We start from the raw sequence: 18,220 nt of genomic DNA on the forward strand, positions 1-18,220 counted from the left end.
GACAGGCCAATCAAGACCAAAACTCCTGACCACAACGTTTGTTTTGATTCAATTAAACTCAGTCTATCTTAATTGAATTCTGGGCGAAAAAAAATATGTTCATCAAGTTAAATATATTCAAACATGATCAAAAACCATTTTAAACCGGTTAAAAAAGTTTTACATGTCCAACCCCCGCCCCCTCCAGTCCTAGCTCTGAAGCGCCTCTAGTGCTTATGACCAGTATCCCAGTTGAACGTTGCTGAAATTGAAAACTCGCGAGACTTTTTTTTATCCAATCAGAATCCAGCTGGAACCGCCGCCGATGGCTAAGTCAACACAGGAGAAAAACTTTTAGGTTGCATTGCAAGGAAAATATCCCAATTTTACCGATATTCCAAACGGTGAGTAATTTTGTTCAGTGTATTTCATTGAATGTTATATTTTAATTTTAATTACATAATTAATGTCAGCTGCTATTTTTTCTTTTTTTTGAGTTGACATTGCTTAAAGTTCTTAGCTAACTAATGACTAATATGGCGGCTAATATAATTTAGGCTAATCATCCTGGCGTTTGTCCAACGGTTTTTGTGGTTTTTAAATGTATTTTTTAACAAACTAATTTCTAAGTGCTTTTCGAGAAGATCTGCGGTAAAATGGGGAGAGAAAATTACGCTAAAGGAGATCCAGCGAAGAAGCAAAAAGCAACCAAACTGAAAAGGCTGAGTGAGAGCGCTGGTTCCGGTGCAGAGCCATTGAACAGGTGAGGGGTGTGTCGATCAATCAAAGAAAAGTACTTAAGCAACTTTTTTTTCTTTTTTAATAATTGCATTTAGATATTCAAATTGAAAGACTTGTAAATCATACGTCGGTTCAAAGTTTGAATTCAAATTAAAAAAATAATTATATGTTATCTTATGCCCTTTTTTAAATTCAAATATTTTTGCTCTAACAAGTACGAACTTGATCAAATAAGAGAATACAGGTGCATTTAAAAACATTTGGTCGTGTAAAAGCTCAGATTTTAAACGTTTTAATGTCAGGAAGGGAAACTTGTACACTAGGCTTTGTCTCCTGTAGCTTTATTGAAAATAGCCTAATCATTTAAAATACATACAAACTAACGACATTTGTTTTTGTTGAAAACCAGGATAGGGAAGATTAAAACAAACAACAACTATATTTGAACTGAAATTTGGAGATGTAGAAGGAATTTCTCAGCTTTTGGTGTGAGCTCCTTTTTTATGAAATACATCATTAGTGCAGTTTGGCCTGGATGCTGTCAGCCTTTGTGTTCTGGGATCCCTGGTTGCTTTAACAGCTGCCTATGAGTCATTGCATTGTTGTGTCATTGTGGACAATTCCCCATAGATTTGAAAAATCTTGTCGAGCATAATTTTTGTATTTATTTACTTTAAGCAGATGGAGATGGTGTTGTAGCTGTTTCATATTGCTGCCTGCTTGAGACGACCCACTAACTGTGCTGAAAGCAGAAGTTGTTGCCTTGGATATGAGGCTGTTGATAAGTGTGCACAATTCAGGCTTGTGAAAAACCTTGTGCTTAACCAGATGCTTCCTCAGATTTGAAATATTTTGGGCTCTGCTCTTGTACTTCACATATAATACAGCAAGTGTAATCTCGACTTCTATCATATGTATCTGTCTTCCTTTGCACTAATCTCGAGTATGAAAACCAACTTAAAAGCTTACTTTTCCAGAGTCCATTGTTGCTTGAGCTCTGGGGTTGGTCGGGGAACAGCAGCGAACCCGCCCTGGTGACAGTATGCTTCCCCCTGCCTGCCTTACCCGGCAAGAGGGGAAAACGTACCTTCACCAGGTCAGGTTCGGTCACTCTGTCCCCAGCCCCGGAGCTCACGGCTCGGTTCTGCTGCACTGTAGTCGACCAGATACCTGGATGATTTTGAAATTCCCCCCGGACATTTTTTTTAGGTATGAAAAGTAGGACATGCCTGGGAACAAGAGGATGTCTGGTTACCCTATTTAGAACTGAAGCAGCAAAAATGCACGAGCTATCCTTTCTATGCCTGTAACAATGGCAGCTATATTTGCAGTGGGTAAAAAGTAGTTTGAATTTATTTTGAAGTGAGAAAGTCCACCTGAAAACATCGTCAGTGCATTCAGTTCATCCAGATTACCATCCTGCCTTCAAATATTATTTCTGTCGGAGCTGCTCAGACCCCCGAACACCAGCAGTGCACTGTCACTGGGAATCCCATTCAACAGCAGCCTATGGCCCGGTCGCCTCCTCGCGGTTTGCCATGGTGGCTGGAAGGTGTTTTTCATGTATGTAATCCAAACTGCAGGCACCAGGATAATAAAAGTGAACATGTTTTACCGTCAGATTTCGGCATTTTAAGTTAATTTAGGCGTTAAACTGTTTTAGAGGAGTGATCATAGTGCTCTCCATCATCAGCGCTGCTGTTCATGTGTTTTGAAGGTGTGGTTCGAGGGGTGGTCTGAGGGGAGAGGCAAGATTTTTCCAAGATCTCCTACAGAACCCTTAAGACCACCATCAGCTGAACAAGGCAGGTGAACACGCTATAGCCCAGACAGCAGAGCAGAAGAGAAAAATAAATAAAAATAAATATCCTCCACACACAAACACACTGGCAATGCTGATAAAGCATCCTGGTGAGGATCCTGTGCTCATCCCTTTTTCTAAACTTGATAAAGCTTTCTGGAAGGCATGAATTACAAGAAACAAACATGTCAATTATATCAATCACTATTAAAAAATTCTATTCAAATGTTAATCAAACTGTTTTGTCAGATGACATGTTTGACATGGAGGCCCAACGTCACCAACGAGCCTAAATAAATCGATAGCTGTTTGAATTCTGGGTTACTATCTGTGATTAGTGTGGGTATTTTTTAACTAAACGCCCTCATGACAAGATTTCTTTTTTTTATTTTATTTTAGGAATAATAACATTGAAAATCTGAGAGCTGAGACCAAAACATAAATTGCATAATCATTGATGGTAACCTTAGAAAAGATCAGTGTGGATTATGTTGAATTGTTATTCCAACATTAGAGACTGGGGCACTATTATCAAATCAGTATCTCGGGTCATTGTAAGATGATTATGACTGTAGAGCAGCTCTCTACTAACGTATGCCTATGATGTTGCTCCAGCACATCCAACATCTGTTCTCTGTCACACATCAAGGCTAAGTTTTCATTCAGTGTTGCCTCTCATGCTGTTCAGATAGAGAGACAGATTAAATGTTTGAGTCTATGTACTTGAGAGCTGATAAATAAGATCATTTAAATGATGGCTTGTGCATGTGCTTCTAAGACACAAAGGGTAAGAGAGGAAATCCTTCACTGTTGGGGATGTCAAGAAGTCTGGTGGCATTAAGTGCTTGCATTCATTACAAACCATACAGTGTGTACTTCATCTTCATATGAATAAATTAATTCACTTTAATATCAAATGCATTTATTACCATGCATATATGAGCAGCCAAATGAAAGCAGAAGGATCTGTCATTGGCCTGTGTAATTGATGAGAGCAAAGAGATGAATAGACACCTGTATGCACCACTGGCACCACAGACTAGTCGGCATCTCGACGGCTTGCTTCACGTTATTTCACGCCACTCTGACTGAATTAGTGATGGTGATTTGTTGCAGAAATCTTTTTGAGCTTGTGTAAACTCTTTTATTGCCTTCGTCGAAGGTTTTAATTCAGCATTTAGCCAAATTTTCAAAAACTGCCCGACTAAAATGATCCAAAAAGAGAAGATGAGTCAGACATCAGTTAAAAAGATTTTTAGACCTTTTTTATTTTTAGCTAAAAAAATCAGTTAATTTTCAGTTCACTTTCTTCTAGCTTAGCATCAGATAGCAAAGTATAACCGTTGTATACTCAAAATAATGTATAATCGCTCTGCATCTGTGGCCAGCTAGAAGTTAGAGCACCAGCAAAAGCCAAAATTAGATGGGTTTTCTAATGTCTTTTAGTCAGTTACGTTATACAAACTATTTGCTTTGAGAAAGTTTCAATTAGTCAGAAAAAAACAATTCAGATTGGTTTTTGATTTCTTCTTTTTTCTTTATTTATTTACACTAAAAAAAATCTGGATTCAGTGTTGTTTCTCAAAAGGTGGGCATCTGTGGGTCAGGAGCAGTCATTATCTTGAACAAAGGTGTGTACCTTGGGGTACTTTCACACAGCAGGCTTTTTTTTAAAGTGGTTAGACGACACACAACTTTAAATTTTATAAAATCCTCTGTATTCTGTTATTTGACTGTGCAGAGCCTGCTTATAGCGGCTTACTTGCTTGAGTTGGACCATCGGTTTCGGTAGAGAGCATTTCTCCTTCAAAATAAAAGCATCTTTTTAGGAATAAAAGCAGTGTTCAGATAAGAGCAATGCAATACTGCATAGAATAACACTATGCTTGTTTCATTTACAGTTTAATTTCAGGCTAAATGAGCCCTGCGTGCCATTAAGATACCCTGGTCTGGTTTAGCGTTTGAATAACAACTTTTAATACATTACCAATTGTGTAAAAAGTAACTGCATTTTAAAAAAGAAAATTGTTTTTCTCATATTCTTCTTCTGTCTTGACATGCTGTCATGAAGCCCAAAGCCAACAAACTCCGAAGAGGACAAGAATGCCACGTCTGATAAGAAGGTAAAGCCCATTTTTTGCTCATTTCTGTTATTTGTACACTACAGTTGTGTTGATGGAGATTTCTATGTTGAGCTATTTCACCATACAGCTTTAAAGGGGGCTAGTCATGAATCATGACCTCACTCATTTCTACAGCAGTATATCCCTCTGAATACATAAGTCATCCGATTGAAATATCACAAGCTGTTGACTCGTTTCTATTTTACTTTTTGATTTTGCCTTATTAGTTGGTAAACAAAGTGCTTTGTGTAGCCGCGTACTTAGAATAGCTGCATTTCCATTGAACATCAAATTAGCCAAATTGTAATTACCTAAAAACCTAATATGCTTAATGAAAAAAAAAACAGAAAAACCAAAATTTTTTTTATTGTTTTTGCACTTTGATTGGGGGGTGTGTTCAGTTACGTGGATCTTCTTATATCTCAGACAACTGCAATGGAAACGCTTCTTTCGCATAATATGAGTCACATGATCTGCAACTGAACCTGCTGCCTTGTAAAAAGATGAAGACAGGAAGTAGTTTGAGGATGATGGTGCCCTATAAAGCAGTGGCTGAAATATGGATAAAGCTTATGTGTTACATCTGCAGCTGCCATGTTGTTTTCAGAGTTATAGCATGAACAAATGTTTTCACGTGCCATTTAGATTTTATTTATTTAAAGGTATTGTGGAGAATTTTTTTTTAAAGACCTGCCCTCTCCACTTTAAAAAAAAATGCACACGCAAACTCATGCACAAGCCCATTTCTCCTTGGGCACACCCTGTTTAAAATGTGTTGTGCTAATAGGTCATACAAGCTTACCGTGTCCACATACAGCGGGGACTATATAGTGGAACTTATAGCAAACAACAGCAGGTCCCATAGTACTTTGCGAAGGAAGCTCTCAGCAAAAAGCATTCTGGGATATCTCTGCCTCTACTGAGGCCTTTCTTTTCTTTTCATTCACTTCGTAGACACTTTTTCTCTTACGACCCTCGGCCATTTTCAAAGAACCGCTGGGAGAAAAGTGAGCCTCAATGACTGGCTGAAACCGTAGCTTGCCATATGCAGCTGAAAGTGCACATGTGCAGAAAAAGATGGCTAACGGGACGAGAACGGGACAGAGCACCGCTGGTATGTGGGGGTCTGAGCAGCTCCGACAGAAATAATATTGGAAGACAGGATGGTAATCTGGATGAACTGACTGCACTGATTAAGTTTTCAGGTGGATTTTCTCAAGTAAAAACATAATAAAACTACTTTATTCCCACTGATCACAGAAAATATCGCTGCCAGGCAAATAAAGGATAGAGTGGCTCCGACCAACGCGCATCAGAGCCACTTTTCGAAAGCTTCTTCAGCCGCGCGTCAGAAACTGCTACAAGCAGCAAAAACGAAGCAGCAGACGCGATTTTGTTGCTCCTGCTGCGTCCAGTGTGAACTCGGCATGATTCAGTCCGCTCTGGCTTTGCACTGCCCACTGGCTGCTGAGAGGAGTATGGTTGCGCGAGCTGCGGTCTGCTCTTCTTGCAGTCAAACACTGAGCAACTTTCTGGTCTTAAATTGTTTCCGTGCACGATGTATTGCATTGGCATCAGTCTTAATAAAGTGAAGCCACACTTTTGACCTGGGGGGCATTTTAAAGGGGTTCCACGACGCTCGCAACCAGTTCACAACAGATACACATGAACCCGGGCTGTAGGTGTGACCACCTATGTATTTTTCCTGGATGACGCAATCACGTTAAGTGTTACAGCCAATCACCGAAACTTGGCACCGAAAGATGAGGCATGTTTCGATACTCTGTAAAACCGAAGCATTTCGATCGGTAGCATAAAAGAACCGATGTTCGGTACCCAGCCCTAGTCATAATACTTGACTATGTCCCTTTAAAACAGCTACAACAGGGCCTCTTACTTGTTTCCACGTTTTACTCTGTATACTGCCATTAATAACTGATGAATGATTATTAGTCTGATTAATTGTTTCAACCCTAAACTCTACATCTATTTAGATCATTTTAACAAGAGTTTAATTTTTCCCTGTATGCTTCGAGTAAAAATACAGCAGTAATAAAACTGAAATGTAATAATATGGTTTGTATAGTGTTTGTCCGAAATTTGTGCACATGTAATACCTTTGTGACTTGCCTTGCAGACATCCTCTGAGCATTAATGCATTGTCTTTCTCGTAGGTCAAGACAATTAAGCTGGAAAGCCTGGAGCAAGTCTGCAGTTCCAGGTAGGGAATCATTTTTAACACTAGATGATGATATACTTTTAAAGGCCAACACAATAAGCTGCAAAGAGATCATGTTGCTGTTGTGCCAATCATCTCTTTCCCTTCTATGGTTCTTCTCCCTCCAGAGGTAAAGGAAATTGATTTTTATTTGGATGTTTAAGGACCATTTATAGATATATATATCGGCCTTTTCACTTTGTATAATGCGCTAAGCTGTCTCTACAACTTCATTTAACTCTGTGCTGAGGGAGAATATCTGTGACCTGTCACAGGGCTAATAAAAGAGAGTGCATGGTTTCAGTAGTTGAATACTCAGCAGGAATGGTGGCCCAGTGTCCGACCAGCTGAAGGCCTGCTGCGTCAAACATGACTCGCAGCAGTCCTCCTGTATAGTTGTTAATGGATAACTTGGAAGATGTTGATTTAACCCATCCCAGTCCGATAAGTGACATTTCAGATGAGATACCGGTCAGAGAAACAGTTTCCCTTCTGCTCTTTAGCACCTCAAAGGTTTGAGCTGCTAAATATTATGATTTTCTGGACTTTATTCATTAGAGGAAAGATACAATCTAGGGTTGTGATGCTGTAGAACTGATGGCTGTAAATGTCAGAATGGAAACTGTAACCCACACTACCTTCTGTAATGTTTTAGAGATGTTTGGTCAGTAGAACAGTTTGACAGAAAAATGTCACACCTTGACGATTTAGCCAGCGTATGCCTGACGTACCAGACTCTTCTAAAACTTTAGCATACGCTGAACTTTTTATGTTTTTTAGTATTCATAACGACTCTAGAACTTATGTCCAAAAACGGCCTAACGTATGCATTGCACATGGCAGCGTAATGCCCATGAAATGTAACAAGTCAGTGTCCTGAGAGGGGCAGCAAGGCACCCGGCCTGCATGAGTAGATTTCTTTGATTGCTGTATTAACCCAGCTTCTCTTTACCACCCACCAAAAAAAATGGATAAAAAGAAAGAAAAAGGGTTTGCAGTTGCAGCAAATTCAGCATCATGTCTGCCAAGGAGTTTGTTGGCCCTGGCCTTGAACGCAGTGAAGATCCATCACATTCACCTTCTCGCTCACCCTACGATGGTGTCATGGATTCTTGCTAACACCCCCTGTGTTGGGCCTTGACACAGTAAACTTGACTCCAAAATAATGAAAAAATCATGGAGGGCATGTCGACATCTTCAGGTTACGAATTTTATTTTATACCTCCCAAAAATAAGTGCAGAGCAGCAGGGAAAAATATAAAAAAAATAATATGGATACAAGTGTAGTATTTACATCCTTTCAAAAAAACAAAACACTTTTTTGTGCTGCACAGCAACGTTACCTTCTCTGTAACCAGGCCAGTCTGACCCAGCAGGGCCAGTAGCTCTTCTTTATAAATCCTAAGCCCCGCCCTAGAATTAGATCAGCAAACAATTGAGCATTGATTGTAATAATAATAAGAAAGAAAATTTAAATAAAAAAAACATCCCAAGAAAAAACAATATTGAATTCCTGCTTCCATTCTGAAGCTACTTTCTTTAGTTTTAAAAAAATACAATTAAGCTTCCCAGCGGAAAATCACTGACTTCCTTTATGGGGAAAAACGAACAAGAAAGAAAAACCCCGGAAGTACCCTGCCCACTTTCTCTCAAATGGCCCATTTGGTCGAAACAACGCTCCACGGGTAAGTGCAAACGTGTGTATTAGGGGTGGAACGATTCACAAAATCCACGGTTTGGTTCGATTCACGGTTTCTGGTCACGGTTTTCGGTTCGGTTCGATATATGTTGATTGTTACACCGAAATCCCATAAAAATTTATGAAATTAATGAAAAAATCCCCCAAAAAATAATGGATTGTAATTATTTTTAATGATCCGCGGAAACCCTAGATCATTTCCGTATGTTTTGCTGCTTTGAATTTAATCATCTCGCGCATGCTCTCTACCATCACCAAGGGACTTAGAGCGGAGCGGACAGGAGCCACAGTGGGGGCTGTATGCTTTGCTTTGAGCAGCCGGTCTGGAGCGCAGCGGGGCGGAGCGGGGGTTGCTGACGGAGTATGTGGGATTTCGGGGTTAGCATGACATGTTGGTCATGTTGCTGTTAGCATAAACAAAACGCGTTGCACAATGCTTGCACACTGTTGCACTTTTATCCACAACTTTCTTTCCGCCGTCATCGTAGGTCACTCTAAATGCAAAGCGGTCCCAAACAGCAGACCTATAAAGTGCTGCTGGCGCGTCTTCCAACTCCTGTTCTTTCCCCCTCGCCATTCAGACACAATTCTCTACAACCACTGATTTTTTTTCCCTGCTACACCCGTCTAAGCTGCTTCGCTTCTTCTTCTTCTTGTTTACTACTGATGGTTGGCTTTGGTCGCAGTACCGCCACCTTCTGCTCTGGAGTGTAAACGCTTCGCCTATGAGAAAAAGGAGCAGCGCATGAACCGAACGAAACACACGTGAATCAAACCGAGACAGTCGAACCGAACGGTTCGGACGGTTTTCATAAATCGTCCCATCCCTAGTGTGTATGTGTTTAACTGTATATGTAGGAGTTCTGATTAATGAGCATCACCAAGTGTGCATCCTTGGTCGTGCCACATCATACAAGAGGGTAATATAAGTAAGTAAAGCGATCCGGCTGTAACTGCCATACACGGAAAAGGACTCACAGATGAGTGGGTGTGTGCGCACGTGCGTTGCTCTGTGTGTGCGTGCATGCGTGTCAGCGGGGGGGACCGCGCTGCCCCGTCACAGGTGGGGATGAAGTCTGGTGGAGTACAGACAGTTTCCTCCTGTGAACCTCATTTTATTCCAAAACGCTGCCAATACACCAATATACAGTCGCTGTAAGTTAAAAACACGTTCAGCGGTCATCTGGAGCATCTCAAATATGTTGATATGCATTTAAGATAAGTTCTTTATAAGTTACGCATAAGTTATTCATATGTTTTGGATAAGCTACTTATAACTTATAAGACTTATGAGTAACTTACACTTAACGTATGTCAGCGATCAGATAACTTACATGTAACATATGCCCCACGTATGAGCATACACTGGCATACGTCGGCGCGTCAAGATTTCCCAACATACAATGTATGTCGACTTGCGCCAGCGTTTTTCCACATACTTCAGCGTGCCCATAACTTATCCAACATATGCCAGTGTTTTTTCCAGATTTTTCATACGTCAGGCATATGCTGTCTAAATCATCAAGATGAGACGGGGGCTTTAAGCAGCGCTCCCGTTTTCTTTTAATCACACTTTAGTGGAGCTGAAGTCCTTGTCATCAGAATGTACTCACTTTTAAAATGAGGTTGACAAAGGTAGAATATAGGGTGATATTTCATTTTTGTAATCCCCTGCTGAAGACTATTTGCTTTCAAGGACTCTTCTGCAAATGTTAAGAGCACTGACTTATTTGTAATTTCCTGGAGAAGAAAGGACTTATTAACACTGACACCTAATGGTGTCTTCTGGCTGCAACAGAAATCTTCGCTCATCATGGGAAGAGATGAGCAAAGGGGAGTTGCTCTTATCCACTGGACTTATATGCATTTAGCTGTTTGTTTGTAAGTCAAAACAAATCCATTTCAAATCAAGAAATGAAGGACGTGTTTTTTCAGTTTTGTTTGCTTTGAAAGTTTAATCAATCTAACTGCCCTTTTTTGGACAAAAATGATCTGGTGTTAGAGCTTCTGTCAGTAGGATCTGCTTTAACAATGATTGTGCACAAATTTTCGAATGGAAGCGATGTTTACCACTCTGCTCTGTTGCTCATCCACTATGACTGGCTTAGAAGGAAAAGGATTTGCACTAAAAAACATTTTTATTAGTCTTCAATTGTTTTTGTTTTTTTAAAACTGAGTCAGATTAGATGCATTCTCTACCTTTTTTTTCCTAGCAGGTTTATTTTTGTCTAAAAGAGTGTTATTTTCCTTGTTTTATATCTGCGCTCTTACTTTGGGTTGTGCAAACCAGATGCAGTCCAGAGAGAGGGAGAGAAAATCTGAATGGAGGCTCATTACCTTCCATCAGGAGCCCAGCTGTAGAGGTGCCATGGTTGCTGGTTTCCTCAGAAACAGTCCTGGGCAGTTCTGCCTTAGTGGCTCGTCATTTGTGTTCAGTAACCAATTTGGCGATTATTTGCGGCAGAACCTTAATATTTTCTCTCATATGACCCAATGCCTTAGCCTGGTCTGGCGTTATCATTACATATCTTCTCAACATGGGATGTCAAAGCGGGGTGACGCTGATTGTCTTTTTTTTTTTGCCCATTCCCATATGCATGGATTTGTTTTCCTTGCTTTCAAAATGTGTGATTGCAATTATTTTTAGGTAAATGCTGTAATTGTATAATTGCACAACTGTTTCCTGGTTAATCATCACAATTATGAGTAATTTACTGATTTGAAGTAAATCATTTTGTGCTTATTGTTTTTTATTTTATGCCATAATGTGCAATGAAATGTGTTTCATGGCTTGATGTCGCTAAAAGTCATGTTTTCAGATACTGATGTCAAGCAGCCATAAAGCTTTCTTTTGATATGAAAAATCAAATGTATGTGAAACGGTATCTTAGAAAGCATTTAAAACATTTTTCTAATAATAAAAAAATAGTCTCAGGGGAATAATTTTAATCACAGATAAATGGAAAACATTACTGGGCCTCCTGTTTAAAGCTAAAATGCTTTTAAAAGGTTAATGTTTTAACCCAAAGGTATAACAAATGTTAACTACAGAGTAACAATTGTAATTAGGGAGAGAAATTCCTTTTTTATCTCTGATCAGTGATGTGGTGAAACAAGACCCTCAGGATGAGGACTTTACTTCAAAGAAAAAAGGTTTGAAAAGGAAAAGGGTCAAAGATGAACCTTCAGAAGAACCTTTACAATCAGCTTCATCCCCTGTGTAAGTGATCCTCATCAAATATGATCTCTATTTAAACACGTTCATTGGTTACTGTACATGCAGTAACCTTTTTTTTTTTATCTTATTCCTTCAGCTTAAAGAGAAGCAATGGACACCTTAGTGATCAAAAAGGAAATAAAGGAGAAGCTCAGACAAAGAAATCCAAAAAGAAAACAGAAAAGGTAAACATAAGTCTTTCCTGGCAATCTTCCTCCATCTATAAACCTTAAAAAGATGAGGTGGTTGGTTGTAAGTGCAGGTCACAGCAGGAGTTTTTGAATCCACATCTTCAATGTTTATCTCTGCCCAGATGGTGAAGAAAGAGGAAGAAGAGCATCCATCCTCGAAAAAAGCCAAGAGGACAAAAGAAGAGATCGCAGAAGCGAGACAGCTGAAGATAAAAAAGAAGGAAGAGGAGGAGCAGAACCGCTGGAGATGGTTTTGAAATGCTGCCCTTTTCATCCTGCTTTGACACGTCTCCTTCCTTTTTTCATCATGTTGCTTTTTGTCAGGTGGGAGGAAGAGAAGTATGAAGATGGAGTAAAATGGAAGTTCTTGGAACACAATGGACCCTACTTCCCTCCTGAGTACCAGCCTCTTCCTGACAATGTTAACTTCTTCTACAAAGGTCAGTTCAGCGGAGAGAGTCTAAAAAGACTCAGACAGCCTTAAAGAACTTTCCCACAGGTCTTATTTTGTGACATAATACTCAATCATTTCTGAATTCACCAGTTATGATCATTACCTTCCAGTGACCTTTTCCTTTCCTAAAAGGGATCAGTAGGCCACCAATATGGGCTTTTTTACTCCAAGTGTCAGAATCAAGTGCTTTAAGTGTCTGAAATTGAGAGTTTTTCTGTCTCCTTGGTGTCTACATTTAGGAGGGGATAAGACGCCATCATAGCCTGGTGCCTAATCACAGTTGGGGGTGGGGGGTTTCATGTTTCTCCTACAGGAAGAATCAGATGTGTTTTTGGCAAAACCTTAAACTTTCTGATTTTTTTTTAAATAAATGCAGATACATTTTGAAGGAAAATCTGAAGAGCCTCTGATGTGTGTGTTGCCTTTTCTTTGGGCCTGGACCTGCAAAGGTTGTGGATGGAGTTAAGGGCAGCCCTGAAGATTCTCTGCAGATTCAATCTTCCCCAGCAGTTTTAGCAGGCCCTGTTTTTTTTTTTTTTAGAGATGAACCCAAACCATAGAGATGGTTGAACAAAAAAGGATTAAATATGATGGTGTAGGAGATGACCACCAGGTCCTGTGGAAGGTCACATTTACTGAGATCCTGCACGAAGTACAGTCTTCCTTGGATGTAAATTACAGAAGGTGTCAAGCCTTAAACGCATCCTGATGCTGGCTTTCTTCTGGAATCCTAAAATGTCTGTCGGATAGGGCAGCTTGAATCCAATAACATATCCTCCGCTTCTCTCACAATCCTCTGCAGGTTCTCCCTAATGTTAGCTACTGATTCTCTCCTGATCTCTTGTTGAATTACGTCATTGATATTTAAGCTTGCATCCTCTTCTGTTTTGGTTTCCATTATTTACATGCAGAGAGAACTTTGAGCTGTTCTCTTGCTCCATGAATAAGCCTTCTGCAGGTTAGGAGCTTCCATTTTCAGACTGATCGTGTCTCCAGGCTCCTTGATTTGTGCGCTGGTGGACTGTCATGTTAGAAGAGGAAGGGATCCTCACTTAACTGTTCACACATAGTAAGGAGCAATAGAACTCTCCCAACATGTCTTGGTCTGCTGAGGTGTTCAGGGTTCCTTGTATTAAAACTAAGGGGCTGAGCCCAGCTCCCAAAAAACAGACCCACACAATAATCCTCCCTCAAACGGTCAGAGAAGCGCTGCTCTTCTTCCAGCTGGCCTGGAACCTAAAAACTTGGGGAAAAAATGACATAACTCTAGCAATGCATTGTTCTGTCAGTATGGCTACTGTAGAAATGTGGGGCCAGAGTTGGTTAATTTGGCTTCAGAATAGATAAAGATAAAATAAAACATTAAGAAGACTAAAGACGCTTTCTGGCCTTATGAACACAAAATAAAATCCAAACTCTGTGCTGATTCTGATGTTGTACTTCATCTGGTTTGTTTAGTGAATCTCTCAGGCGATCGCTACTTCGACTTAGACTGACTTTGTCATTTTGTACACACAGAGTGTATACAAATCCTTCAGGAATCATCCTGAATCATCTGAGGGCAGATGCCTTAAGACTGTCCAACTAATACAGATAAGTCCATGGCCAATTCTGTAACAAAACATCTGGACTGTGTTCAGGCGTATTCAGCGCTGTCCAGACATCGGATCACTTATTTAGCCTGTTTGGGCCGACTGGCCACAATCGGGCAGACGGAGATGAAATTTTATCTTCTGTTTTTGTTCTGAATCTACAAAAATAAGTTTAAATCTAATAGACTTCAGAGAGTCTTTGAATATGAGACTTCAAAAAAACATTGGCTATTTTTTCCAATCTGACCCAGGCCACTTGGCTATGTGGTCCTGAATCCGATACGACTCAGATCTTTTCAAATGCGACCTGTGTCTGAACAGCCAGGTCGGATTCATCCGACCTGAACGTCATTAATACCCGTCAAGCGTCACTATTCTGTGTCTTGCTACGCAGAAGCAGCAAGAAAAACAACAACCATGGCAGATGATGATGCCAAGAGCAGTGTTTATGTTTAACCATATTGAAAAGATTGTGTTTTTATGGTTGGAAAAGATCGCTAGATCCGTTCCAGCGCTACCATCCATGTTTACTTCCGTAAACACAGAGCACGCTGGCCTGTGACACCATTGCGTCCTCTACTGCGCATGCAGGACACTTGCCTTGTATGACTGCAGTTCACACAGGAGATCACATACAAGTCGCATATATTTGGAAATATGAACAGCAACGCAAAAAAAAAAATTGGATTTCACAAAAAAATCGGAGTTGAGCATCAAGGCCTGCGGTCTGAACGTAGCCGTTGACTCTAACGTATTTCATACACCCCTAATTGTAAATACTTGAATCTTTAGGATACTGGGTGTATATGAGCTGAGACTGATTGTTTTTGCCGTGTTTAATCGTCTGACCACAATGCCATTTAATAGGAGGGTATTTGATCTGTTAATTCCTCTGTTTGTGCGTATATGGCTCCTTCCTGTTAGTAGGCCTGAGTGTCTTTAAATCTGCCTCTCTCACTCTAAAGGAGGTGAAGTAGCTGCCTCTGTATGCTGGATATTTTATTAGACCGTGAAATTCTAAAGGTTTGCATATGATTGAGAATAAAACCGGTTAAGCATATAAATGTAGCAAGAAGGTTGCAACAAACTAATCTTAAGATATTATGCATGATAATTCTTTAAAAGGTAATAAACGTACAGTTTTTATGTGTGTGCAGGTGAGAAGGTGAAGCTGAGCCCAGCAGCAGAAGAAGTGGCAGTTTTCTTTGCCCAGATGTTGGACCATGAATACACAACGAAGAAGGTGTTTCGTGAGAACTTCTTTAAGGACTGGAGGAAGGTATGGCCCAAAGATGGGACATTTATTTTGTTGTCAGTAGGTGTGTGGTTCCTGTCAGGCCCGATGGAACGTCTGCTGCTTTTAAAACAAGTTTGTTCCTAAAGTTCCTGATGAAACTCAGTGTGGTCATGGGGCATCTGAATTAAGCTATGCATTGGACACCAAAGGACATACACATGTAAATACATGACTGGAATGATTATGGAATGTCCAAGGCTTCTGTGAGGAAGTCTTCCTTATAGGGAGAATTTGGTGCCAAGCCTGGAAGCATATCATGCAGAATTAATTTTTGCGCTGCTTAGTGCTCAATGCTCTTGAAAATACGATTTATGTGAAAGCATTGATATGCTAATCCAGACAACTAGCTTCCCTGCATATGAACAAATCCAATTATAGAGTTTTATTATAGCCGGAAAAAAACCCTCCTCGCTTCACTACCCCCAGTGCCCGCCCCATTGTGGGTGTCATTCATGCTGACTGACTGCTTGTCCACACTGTCAGTATGGTTCCAGCTGGTTTTATATATGCTTAAAAAATATCAACTGCTAATCTCAGTGTAAATATATCTGAAGAGCCTTATTATGAGTATCACTGTTCATCATGGATGCTCAGATTCAAGTTCTCACATTAAAGTTTGGACTTTTCTGCAATGCCTTAACCAGTTTTGCTGTCATTTTTGCTGTGGTGCTGAATGGAGACCATTTTTATGTAACACTGCTCTCCTTTTCATTAGGTACGCTTTAATCCATTAAATCTGCCAAACTTTATTTAATGTTAAATGTTAAAACAAAAGTTTTAGTAAATTAATATTCCGCAAACAATTTACATTTTTGAGGAAAAAAAATATATCTTGCAAAAACACTAATTTAATGAGCTTCATGCTAATATCTGTTAACTGTATTATTTGCTTTTAGCTGCTTTAAAAAAATGTTAATTCATACAGTGCACTTGTTCCACCACCTTTTACATTATGGTGATGATTTATTCCCCCATTTCACCAACAGCCGGTTGAACTGGTGATAGAAGGCAGGATGGTAGAAAGATATAACCATGCTGTGTTTAAAGTCATTTAAAACCCCTTTTCCACTCTAATGTTCAGTTTGAGCATTAGCACAGTAAAATATTCTCCACTCACTTTTGATTACTTCACTGTAATCACTGTGATCTCTGAAACTATTTCTATTTAATCATAAGGATCTTTAGGAATAAACTGATGCTGTCTCTGTATTGATGGCCTGAGGTAGACCACTGTGATGTGTTGACCTACTGGGCAGAAGCCTTAAACTATGAGTCCAAACCCTTTGTCCTTAATGTTGCTCTTATTACATTTATTATTGGTCTGCATATAGACGTTAACCCTTCTGGTTATGGTCCATTTAGAGGCTTTATCATGTATAATGCTAAAGTTGCAGCTGCAGCAGTAAAATCATTTCCCATGAAGCTTATGAGGCACATTATGCATTATTACCATCAGTTAGTTTGAATGATTTAATATGGTAAAAAATTAATCAGTGCTGTTAGACCATATTCTTTATGCTGATTCTAATTTAAGAAGGAAATCACATCAGTTTAATACATTTTTGGCTGTTAGGAAATGACCCCTGAAGAGAAGTCACTGATTAAAGATCTTGAGAAGTGTGACTTCAGAGAAATCCATGCCATGCATAAAGCCAAGGTGGAAGCCAGGAAGAGCATGAGCAAAGAGGAGAAGCAGGTAACACAGATTCTTTTCACTCTTTTTCTAAAAATCTTTGAGGTTGTGTTTGAGGGGGGCCGATGGGACTCTTGGTCTCTTTACAGTTTGGACTCAATTACTTTTTTTTTTTAGGTTATAAAAGAAGCTAATCAGAAAATAGTGGAGGAATATGGCTATTGCCTGCTGGATCACCACAGGGAACGGATCGGAAATTTTAAGATTGAGCCTCCAGGTTTGTTTCGAGGAAGAGGAGAGCATCCCAAACAAGGAATGCTGAAGAAGAGAATCCAACCTGAAGATGTGATTATCAACTGTAGCAAGTGAGTCTATTTGTTTTTCCAGACAGGACAATGAAATGAAAGGTTTATAGATCAGCATTCTAAAACTATGGATTATCAGCTGCATGGTGGCACAGCTTGTAGCACTGCTGCCTTGCAGCAAGAAGGTTTGATCCACGGCCTGGTATTTGTGGGTTCTTTCCACTGTCTAAAAATGTCCCTGTTTGGGTGACTTATTGAGCCTGAATTGCCCTTAGATCTTAGTACAGTAGTAGCCAGTGAAAATTTCTCCACTTTCCTTGATGTGCCCTTAGCTGGTCCCCTACAATTCCTTTTTAAAACATCAATCTTTATACTAAAATATTCTTTCTGCCATGATTTGTGGACCTTAAGATCTAAAGATAGTCATCTCCTAGTCAGACCCCGTAATTCAGTAAAAGTGTGGATTTGAGTGAAAAAAAAAAATAGACAAGAGGGGTCACTCCAGTGTCTGAATTTTGTTGGGGGTTGGAGGGAAGTGGGCTGCCATTCAGCCGCCGTTTGACTGGGAAGGGCCATTTTGAATGGCTTTTACTGTATGTGCATGGTCATAAGTCTACCCTGTGATAAAGGGTATAGCCCTCTTTTCACACATAGACTGCTGTAGATCCTGACAGACAAGTGGTAGGTCAGTGGTTAGAGAAGCAGTTAAGGGAAAATAATCCTTTTTTTTTATTATTATTATTATTCCATGGATGTATACTGGCTGTAGTTCTTCCTGTGGATGTTTCAGCATACAGCTTTGAGGTTTTTCTGTGCTCCTGCTAGACCCCAATGGCGACTTGAGTTTTCAGCAACTTCTGTTTCCTTTCTTCTTGTCATGTTTTTAATTCAAAGCCATGGCACTAACGAGATCTACTTGATGTTATGTTGTGTTCAAACCGAAAGACATTCCAGCGACCTGAGCAAGCGA

The 18,220-nt window shown here is 39.9% G+C and overlaps 1 protein-coding gene across 3 annotated transcripts in view; it reads left to right on the forward strand.

Annotated features, from left to right (window-relative positions):
• The first annotated feature begins 253 nt into the window (after positions 1–253).
• Positions 254–18,220, forward strand: part of zgc:173742 (DNA topoisomerase I, mitochondrial) — a 40,248-nt gene continuing 22,281 nt past the window's right edge. The window contains exons 1-11 of one of the 3 annotated variants that reach the window (XM_038293980.1): positions 254–383; positions 624–742; positions 4,593–4,644; positions 6,819–6,865; positions 11,662–11,781; positions 11,876–11,963; positions 12,092–12,219; positions 12,294–12,409; positions 15,173–15,294; positions 16,886–17,008; positions 17,123–17,310. In XM_038293980.1, the coding sequence (XP_038149908.1) occupies positions 636–742; positions 4,593–4,644; positions 6,819–6,865; positions 11,662–11,781; positions 11,876–11,963; positions 12,092–12,219; positions 12,294–12,409; positions 15,173–15,294; positions 16,886–17,008; positions 17,123–17,310 (1,091 nt within the window). In that variant the 5' untranslated portion in view covers positions 254–383; positions 624–635. Of the gene's footprint in view, positions 384–609; positions 743–4,592; positions 4,645–6,818; positions 6,866–11,661; positions 11,782–11,875; positions 11,964–12,091; positions 12,220–12,293; positions 12,410–15,172; positions 15,295–16,885; positions 17,009–17,122; positions 17,311–18,220 lie in introns of all 3 variants that reach the window. The other 2 variants (XM_038293982.1, XM_038293981.1) reach the window with 2 other exon arrangements.

Source organism: Cyprinodon tularosa, unplaced genomic scaffold, assembly GCF_016077235.1.
Source record: "Cyprinodon tularosa strain WSP-4 unplaced genomic scaffold, ASM1607723v1 ctg332, whole genome shotgun sequence".
Taxonomy (NCBI): Eukaryota; Metazoa; Chordata; class Actinopteri; order Cyprinodontiformes; family Cyprinodontidae; genus Cyprinodon; species Cyprinodon tularosa.